The 10,323-nt window shown below is 40.2% G+C and overlaps 1 protein-coding gene across 1 annotated transcript in view; it reads left to right on the top strand.

The window, feature by feature from the left end:
- Window positions 1-4,346: 4,346 nt before the first annotated feature.
- The window catches only part of LOC101863774 (scoloptoxin SSD14), a 30,318-nt gene continuing 24,341 nt past the window's right edge, over window positions 4,347-10,323 (top strand). Inside the window, exons 1-3 of the mRNA XM_035972241.1 lie at window positions 4,347-4,528; window positions 5,608-5,716; window positions 6,047-6,189. Of these exons, the coding sequence (XP_035828134.1) occupies window positions 4,347-4,528; window positions 5,608-5,716; window positions 6,047-6,189 (434 nt within the window). The remainder of the gene's footprint in view (window positions 4,529-5,607; window positions 5,717-6,046; window positions 6,190-10,323) is intronic.

The raw sequence follows: 10,323 nt of genomic DNA, 5'->3' as shown, positions 1-10,323 counted from the left end.
AGCGAGAGAGAGAGAGAGAGAGAGAGAGAGAGAGAGAATACAGTTCTTTTCAATTGTGAAACTGAAAACGATGAAAATACCATAGATTCAATTTCACGTCCAATTTTTTGCCATTGTCTGGTTATGTAAAACTATTGAAATAGTTGTCATCACTTTTGTTATAAAAGTGTTGTCTTTTTGTCCCCGCTGCAATGAGAGCTTTTTAAAAAAAATGAAACAGAATTCATTATAACAAATATGCAACGAAGAGCTTTATGCGCGTCACAAAATGAGAGATAACCACGCCAAAAAAAAAGAATGTTTATCTAATGGCCAGACTGTGGACAATAGCTCACATTGTGTACTTTTCATGAAACACATGGTTTGTGAAACGCTACTTGCATTTGAAAAGGGAGGAGTTTTTAAAGGAGTTGAGTATATTATATATAAGTTACATAAACAATTATATGTTCGAATGGTGTCTAGATTCTACTTTAATTGATTGCGTGGTCCCTGAAGCAGTCGCTTGTCTAGACATATAGACACAATATGTATATGGGTTAGTACTCTAGTGACTGCTGTGACTTAGGAAGTGTGGTACCTGGGTAAACAGTGACGTTGCTGTCGGTGATTTGGCTGTACTTGGATGATAAGCAGTTTTCTTTTGTCCTTCCACGACTCCAGGTAACATTATTGGCTAGATGATCGGTCCACAAAAGCTGTCGAAGATACGATGTTGCAGAAGCGAATTCACATTGACTAGACGCACTCTAATGCAGGAAGCCATAAATAAAATCTCACATAATTTAGCATGCAAATAGTCATACCCCGTCCTACTGCTTACATTGGGACGAGTCTGAAATTGACGGTGCAGCGGAGATGACAGCATTATAGGATATATACACAGAGAGACATTCGAATAATATGATTCGGCTTATCGGTGACATAATCCACTCTACGCCGATCTCTTCCAGAGAATATCATAAAGGCCACCTTTTATCAGCGTGTTCAGGCTGTCCTTCAGAGCTAGATCTAGATTTGACAAGTGAAAATGGTTACAAAATATATGAAAAACTTTGCTTCTTGAACGTCAAATCCGCCCCCACCTCCTCTGGGCTCATGACTCTTTCCGCAGCCTTTCTACTGCTACTCCTTGGCTCCCTCTTATTGCTTACTTTCAATCAAACCCTTGATCTTAGGGTAGGTAAAATCTAACACCCAGCCTTCTCGGATAAGGGCGAAAGAACCTCAAAGGTCCCACGTGCACGCTAAGCACATTAAAGATGGCTTGGTGGTCCTAAAATTGATAGATTAGGTTTCGGCCGCCACCCAAGCAAAAATCCAAAATCAGTTCCTACAGAACTGAAAATGCCCCGCACGCTCCTATGACTTTATGCAGTTCCAAGCGCCGTAAAACATGAACCAGAAAAAGAACGTCAAATGAAACAGTCATCACACACAAACACACACACACACACGCACACACACACACACACACACACACACACACACACACACACACACACACACACACACACACGCACACACACACATACACACTTCAAGGACGATAACTCAGTCATATCTGCCTTGATTTCAACAAAACTTCGCAAAAATGAAATTCGACTAGGGGGGACATCATGTTTGTAAATATAAAGAAATTCAATCCATGTTTTTGAAAACCACCAAGTATTAAAAATTTCAACCAAAATTGGATGAAGCGCAAAACTTTAGCCTACTTTTTAAAAGCATTCACTCACAGGTGCGTTATCAACCTATCTAGTTTCATGACTAAAATGGTAAAACCAAGACAGACACATCGGATGAGTAACTCACCGTGCTGAAAAAGTTGAGAAGTTTGGGGAGGAGAAGGTGTTATGTAGTTAAGGAGGCTGGGTTCCATTCTGACTGGGCCATATCGTGCACATCAAAGTGGCCCTTGCATGGTTTCAAGAAGGGTTTGGGGGACGCCTTTAAACCGAAAGCTTACGAATGAATGGTCACCATATTTTTCCGGCTCGAACCCCTTCAACTATTTCCTTTGGGGGTATTTTGACTGATAGAATCTACGAAAACAACCTACAAACAATCTAACAGTTGAAAGTCGTAATAATCGACCCAGAAATATGCTACAGAGTAATTCAAAACTTTCAGTACCGTGCTGGATCTTGTATGTAGAAAAATGCTCAACACTTGGAGAATGCAATTTAAATAACGACCACATTCCCTGAGTTAATTTGGCATTATATATGTTGTATAAATTTGTTTTTCAATGCATAGATAATGACTACATTTGAAATAGAACAACACAGTTGATTTTTAAGTAGTTGCAAACTTTTGCGTTTGACCCAATTTTGGTCGATATTTTCTAAAAAATTGATTTATATTTTTTCAAACACGTCAGTTGATTGACTCCATATTAACACATGTGACATCCCCCAGGTTGAATTTTATTTGTTCGAACTTTGTTGAAATGGATTTAAAATGATCGAGTTATAGCACTTTAGTTTGTTTTTAAAAAATTGGTCCTCTTTTTTTAAAGACACCCGGCACACAGACATACACCCACCCGCATGTACACAAACACACACTGAACATAAACACACCCACTAACAAACGAAACATGTTATTATTGTTATCCCCTTTTCGTACGCCTACTCATAGGTATGAGCGGGTGGTTGGGGAGCGCCGCTGATAGATCCTACTTATTTTGGCTAAAACAGCACGTGGACATGGATGGCTAACTGGTGCTCTATAAAACATTATTATATTGATGGTCCTACTTATTTTCTTTTGAATTTGGACTGACTATGTTGAATTTGAACTGACAATGTCGAAAATTGTCTTGGTTGAATTTGAACTCTCTTTTGTTACATTCATGGCGCTATTTTGATGTTTGAGCTTCCTAGTGTTGCCCTCTATGTTGGTGTTTGAACTTTCAATGTTGAATTTTATTTGACTATGTTCATTAAATTATGCCATGTTTCATTTGAATCGTCAAAGTTTTTATTTAGTCTGGAAAAGGTATAAAAAGTGAGCAGCCTTAATATAAGAAAGAGTATAGATGTGTGAAGACAACACAGAAACAACGTCCCAGGAATCCAAAAAAATCCTCGGGAGAGGCCCAGCCCGACATCAGATACAATCCTTGATCTAGGGTCTGCTATCTCCAAAATGAAAACCCACGTGTCATCAGCCCCAACAACATCCCTACAACCTTCCAGAAACGATCAGGTTCGAAAGACACCCAGGGAAGCTCTTTTTTCAACCTCAACATGACCTCCCGCCTCCTGCTCAGTAAACGGCAGTAATTCGGGGAGGAAAGAGGCGCGCTGGACTGCCTCACATGGTACATGAAGGAGTCGGTGACTCTGGCAAGATGCACTCTTTTCTGGTTCGAGGATAGGTGTGTCAGACGAATGACCGACTTCGTTTCCACCTAAACCCGTCGACCACACATACACAACAATAATGATAACAACAACAGCAGCAACAACAACAGCAACAACAACAACATCGGGCGGTGGCATCTCTTCAGGGAGGATTCAGGGAGGTTGGACTGCCCCACCCGCTAACCAAGGGAGGCGGTGGCCCTGGCGAAGAGCACACTCTTCGGGGCTCCAAACATTTCGAACGGATAGGCTACCACACACACACAACAACAACAGCAACAACCAAAGCTACAACATCAACAGGAGCAACCCAAACTTCTCAGAAAAATGCAAAGTTCAGGATCTCAATGAGACATTAAGTTTAGGTCTTTCACAAACCTTTCAGAACAACAAACTGCGCTGTCATGAATAAATTGTTTAAAAAAAAAAAAATTCTTTATTTTACTTCTGATTTTCAATGGATGGAATTCAAGAGGGTATATCCATGAACCTTGAAAAGTTATTCACTTTTCCTCAAAGTATGCTATCTCAATAACCAGCCCCCCCCCCAATTCCACCATGCCCCGCCTCTTTTGGCCTCGACTCATCCTACCTTCTTTTCATCCCCCAATTAAAATAAAGAACCTAAAAATCACCGCACATAACAAGATCATAATTCTACTACAGAAGATCAGTAAAACGTAAAAAAATAAAGCTACAGGAAAAAACAGCCGAACAAATACATATACTACAAAATACTACCCAACAAATAAACACGTATAAAAAAAGCCAAAAGCAACTCCCTCCAAGAAGCACAAACACAAACACACACACACACACACACACACACACACACACACACCCACACACACACGCACACACGCACACACACACACTCACACACACACATACACACACGCGCGCGCGCGCGCACACACCTTTAACTCCTTTTACTCCTTTACTGCCCGCCCAGAAGTCAGCACAAGAACCACAAGGATGGTCTGCAGTTTGACGTCACCCCGACTATTGGCTGTCCTGGCCTTGGCCCAGTTGGTCACTGGCTTCCTGGTCGGTCGTTCACCTGACCGGACATTCCCGAAGCCGGGGAGGGGTGATGAGGGTCTGTACCACTTCGCCGCTGTGGCTTCCAACGCTGACCCTTGCTCTCAGGTTGGAACGTGAGTACATGTGTTGTTTGTTGTTGTTGTTGCTGCTGCTGCTGCTGCTGCTGCTGCTGCTGCTGCTGCTGCTGCTGCTGCTGCTGCTGCTGCTGCTGATGATGATGATGATGATGATGATGAAGATGATACATATAATGATGATTATAATAGTGATGACTATAGTAGTAATAGTAAAGTACTACTATAGATTAATTATAATTCTGTAGTAGTAGTAGTAGTAGTAATAGTAGTAGTAGTAGTAGTAGTAGTAGTAGTAGTAGTAGTAGTAGTAGTAGTAGTAGTAGTAGTAGTAGTAGTAGTAGTAGTAGTAGTAGTAGTAGTAGTAGTATGCTACTGGTTTTACACCCCCATTGGCACAATTTGAATCATTTAGGAGGCAGGCTTCCGACCTGGTTTGTCAGGGTCAACCCGAACTGAGGTCGATACAGTGCAGCAGAAAGACAGAGATACTCGATAAAAAATTCTCCCTACTTTGGAATTGAACTCCGGTCTCATGCGTGCCTAATCCCTACACCACAGACCCGTGTAGTAGTAGCAGTAGTAGTAGTAGTGTTAAAACAAACTTGCACATTTTTACTACTACTACTACTACTACTACTACTACTACTACTACTACTACTACTACTATGCCAAAATACAGTTACAAGAGTTTAGATGACTACCTTGTGGGTAGGGTGCTTCCCCCTCCTGGCTTTTGCGTAGAACATACATGTATTGGTAAGTTTAGTAATTACACTTGTAGACATTTACGCCCGTGTTGACACAATGTTCCAGCTAACAAGGACATACTCAGTAAGAAAAACCTCCCAAAAAGGAATCGAACTCGAGATCACACTTTCTTGATGTGGAGTCGTAGAGTATAACTGTTATCACTGGCGCCAGAAAACGTTGAACAAATCTTGTTGTTAATAAGAAATGAACATATTTTTCTTCATATTAAAGACGTGGAGCGGATAAGAAAAGATAAGGTAAGTAAGATAAGATAAGATAAGATAAGATAAGATTAGATAACATAAGATTAATCTGTGTTGTCCACATGCTAACACATTGCTTTGGTGTTTCATCCCCTATACCAGTGGTTTTCAAAGTGGGCGCTACCGCCCCAAGGGGGGCGGTGGCGAGAGTTTGGGGGGCGCTGTGGCGAAACTGGGCGATTGGGGGGCGCTGGTGGGCGCTAAGGGGGCGGTATGAAATGTTCATGACATGCAACATAAAACGTGATGAAGAGAAAAAAGCCACATAAAAAACAAAAACAAAAACAAAAATAGATAGCTTAGGCATAGTTTACAATACTACATGTAGGCTACTTATAACTAAAAACTTTCGTTCCCTGCCTGCAGATCCCATATAAAGAAGATTCGTCAAGACAAATCTGACAAAGATCTGGCATACTTCAAAACTCTAAAGATCAATTTTCAGAAATGAAAATCCTTTAAACCGATGTTTGCAGCCAACGTCGATCAAGCTGATCTAGGCTTACGAGCAACATATAATTTATCTCTGCTAATTACAAAGGCAGGCAAAAACCATGCTATTGGTGAGAATCTCATGCCTGCGACAAGAGAGGTGGTCAACACAGTCCCGCAAAGTGCCCTGGAGCCTGTGTTGAAAGTTCTCCCACTAAGTGACAATACCATTCAAAGACGTATTGATGAGATGTCAGCAAATGTTGAGAAATCACAGTGCAAAATGCTGAAAGGACATGAGCTCAGCCTTTAACTGGATATCAGTTCATAGAGGGTGAGGAAATAATGCAAGAATTGTTATTTGCGAAAATGTTGGAAACAGATACCAAAGGCGAGTCCATTTTCAAAGTGGTCCAAGAATTTTTCGAGGAGAAACAGATCCCTCTGACCAATACAGTTGCCTGTGCAACAGATGGGGCACCGTCGATGGCAGGTCGGAAACGTGGATTTATGAACTTTTTGAAGAAATCAGTCCATGGAGTATTTACTGTCTACTGTGTCATTCACAGACATAATTTGGTGGCAAAAAAAAACCTGAATGAAAGTGTGCATGACACACTGGCCATTGCCATCACGTGTGTGAACAAGATCAAAGCCCTCGCTTTGAACTCGAGACTATTTCAACAGCTGAGCACTGAAAATGATGAGTACTTTCAATGCTTACTTTTGCACACTGAAGTCTGGTGGCTCTCGAAAGGAAACTGTTGAACACGATTATTGTTCTGCCTGTTTGACTCTGTGCTGAAGTTGGTTTTGTTTTTTTCAAGAAACAGACAGTGATCTCTGCAATAAACTGAAAGAACACAAGAACAACATTGCGCTCCTCACAGATCTTTTTACAAAGTTCAACCAGTTCAACTTTCAGCTGCAGGGGGATGACACCAATCTGATCAAGGCTTTCGTCATTCTTGTCGAAACTGGAAATGATCCGCCGAAACATTGGCAGAAGAACATTTCTCAGTTTCCTAGCTTGGCGGAGACACTGAAAGAAGGGCGCATTTCTGACGAGGAACTACAAATACATATAGCAACCACTTCAGAGATTTGCATGCTGATATGAAGACAAGGTTTAGCCTCCTGATATTTTTAAACTGGAAATTCCATACTGGATACTGGACCCATTGAACACTGAAACAGATGATAACTTGCTAGTAGCAATTGAAGAAGAGCTTCTGACGATGAAATGTGACTTTGAAATCAAACCATTGTTCAAAAAGCCGTACCAGTCATTCTGGTTGAAAACTATTGTGCAAGACAAATGCCCCTCAAAGTGAGAAAAGATCAAGTTGTTCATCTCTTTTCCTGCCTCCTATCTAGTAGAAAGGGGATTCAGTGCAGTGACAAGTTTGCTGACGAAGCGTAGCGATTTGCGTCGGCTACTGACCAATCTGAAACCTGATGTTGATAAGTTGGTTCCGTCTTAGCAGGTCCTTCCTTCCCATTAGGGTAGTGTCCATAACTTATTTGCGCAGGCTTACTCCGTAGTTTACCCTTACTTGATATCTCAATGTGTCTTTTCTTTTTTTCTTTCTTTTCTTTTCTTCATTTTTTTAAAAAGCAAAACATTCACTTGTTTAACAGAGTTGCCATTGCTGATGAAACTGATGATGATGTTGATGATGATGTTGATGATGATGATGATGATGATGATGATGATGATGATGATGATGATGATGATGACGATGATGGGGATAATTACAGACTAAGATCCATGCATACTTTTTCTTTCGTGTGGTTTCTCACATTTGAACAACTTAATAGCGTTTTTATTTTCTGCAATGAAGATATTTGATACAAATCTCAGGCCACTACATTGCAGCACGTTGATGGGAGAAAACGTTTCATAAAGATAATGTCAATCTGTTTTCAAAACAATGATCACGGGCGGTTTTATTTATGTGTTTAGTTTTTGGCATTTTGCTTCTGTAAATGTGATAATACATGTTTTATTTTTATTGATGTTAATAACACTGGTCGTTTAGTACGATGACAACTATATGCATAAAATGACAGTATTTTGCTCTCAATGCCCTTGCATAAGATTGAAGAAAAATGTGCTTTATTATCTCTCGTCCACGCTAAATTTAAGACTGTAAAGATGGTGATTTGTGACCCAACTAATATTCAGAACTAAATTAGTAGAATTTAGGCACGTTACTTTCTACACTGCTGTTTGAGCTCTCTCTTTTTTTGTGATTGTTATATATTATGCATGTCATTATGTCAGATTGATGGTTGGGGCGAAGTGGGGGGCGCTGGGACTCGGCTGGGTGAAAAAGGGTGCGGTGGGCGAAAAAAGTTTGAAAACCACTGCCCTATACGAACACGTGCATAAGCATACACATAGTCACTCTCGGAGAACCGGGGAACAGCGACTCTATTTTTAAAAACAGGAAAAAATTTGTCCGGGGAACGGGAACAGCGACTGGCTTAAGCGAATACCTCGTCGTGACGGTATCGGTGATGGTATCGATACACCCGCGGCACGCTAGAAAGATTTTTGAATAAACATTTAAAACTATGTCTAATCGTAAAAAAATATCAAATTCGGAACCAGCGTGTCCAAATTAACAAAACAAGTCGCTTGTGACTGTTTTTCTTGCTGGATTTAGAAGATCACAAAAAGAAGTATTTTATATAGATTCTACCAAGATTGCATCTTGTAGAATTTTCCTATCATAAAGAGGACAGACAACAGTCACTTTTAACTGATCTAATAAAAGACACCCCCCCCCCCCGCCCCCCAGTATGAAGTGACTAGTGGGAGGCTGTGACGCAAAATTCCTTTGAAGTTTGCCGCCGCGCGGGATTAAACTTTGCGCGCAGAATTTTCAAAATAATTATCGTAGCTAAAAACTGATTTCATTTTCGAAATCAGCGTATCAAAATAATCAAAGTGGCTCACGTGGAATCTGATTTGATGCCATAGTATGGTAAAACTTGAGCAAACTTTGTTTTTCAATTGTCTATTTTCAATCTAAAGTTATGTATGAAGGTCACCCAGTGCGTTGTAAGTGCATCAGACGTCAAAGCTGCTAGGATTACACAGTCAATGCACATTAGATTTCTACTATCTACTACTGTACAGTAGTACAGTAGATCTAATACAGTGTACAGTATGGTGACTTCGTCGAAAGACTCTGTTATTCTCTTTATTGAGATGTAGAGGTCTACCGAACCCTCGAATGTTTGAGGACGATTAAGTGCAGAGACTACAATGCTAAATTATTAAGAGAGGGCGTAGGGAGAGTTTGTGTCATTAGAAATTTGCAACTAACAACTTCGTGGGCCTCTTTTTTAATTTTGTTAAGTAACAACTCACAGAATGCAGGCAAATTGTTGCGAAGAGTCATCTTGCGCAAGAAGAAGGAATCTCCCCCAATTTAAAGGGAATTGGACACCATAAATTGGAATGTGTAAACAGAATAAGCAGTTTGATAAATCTGACAGTTTTGCTATACGTAGAATGTAATGCGATTTATCGCTGAGAGTAACCTGGGCTTTACAAATTAACCCTTTTCACGGCAACCTATTTATATCCTTTTGACCGACAACAGGGTGCAACCCACCCGCACTTGTATTATACAGTGGATTCCAAAAGAAACTTGATAATGTAATCCCCCAATAATCGGTTTAAAGCCTTACACTACCCACTCATACAGCATATCAATTTAAAGCTAAATAAATTCTGCATCATCTGACACAATAATATTTCATCTGTCTTAAGAGATGCTCGAGATAATAATATGGTAACTCAGAATTCACCTTACAAAATCAGGCTTGGCAAAATTGTGTGAAATCACAGAAACGTTGTCTTCGCGCGTGTATTGGGGACCAATATTGATAGAATGGACATACATTGCATATCCAAGAATGGATTTGTTTCTCAGCAATAAACAATATCTAATGTCGATAGTTTCAATTTCAAACAAAACAGAAAACAAAGCAATCACAAACACCAGAAAAACTTGGACTTAACATTAAACGTGCTCCTTGTTATTTTGAGAAGGAGCCATTGGTTTTGTGTATTGCAAAAACCCATAGGGCATCAGTTCTTCTAAATTTTGGACAATTAGAAAGTGATTTGCCATGAATGGAGATGTTTACTTGAATGACACCATGAGGGAAAAAGGGTAAGACATGACATTCCAACACTTACGCGATGTAGTCTACTAAAGTAAGCCATCCGATGATTCGCATGCGGACGATTTTGTTCATTCCGTCCCAGATCACCAAAAAAAAAGGCAGTTTCATGACCTCTGCTCCTCACTGACAGATGATTAGTCCAAAAATGTAACTTACACAGCCATGTGCTAAAAGGTTTGT

The sequence above is a fragment of the Aplysia californica genome, unplaced genomic scaffold (genome assembly GCF_000002075.1).
Source record: "Aplysia californica isolate F4 #8 unplaced genomic scaffold, AplCal3.0 scaffold00623, whole genome shotgun sequence".
NCBI classification, from domain to species: domain Eukaryota; kingdom Metazoa; phylum Mollusca; class Gastropoda; order Aplysiida; family Aplysiidae; genus Aplysia; species Aplysia californica.
The sequence above is the reverse complement of the archived record's forward strand: the minus strand, read 5'-3'. Positions and strand labels throughout refer to the sequence as shown.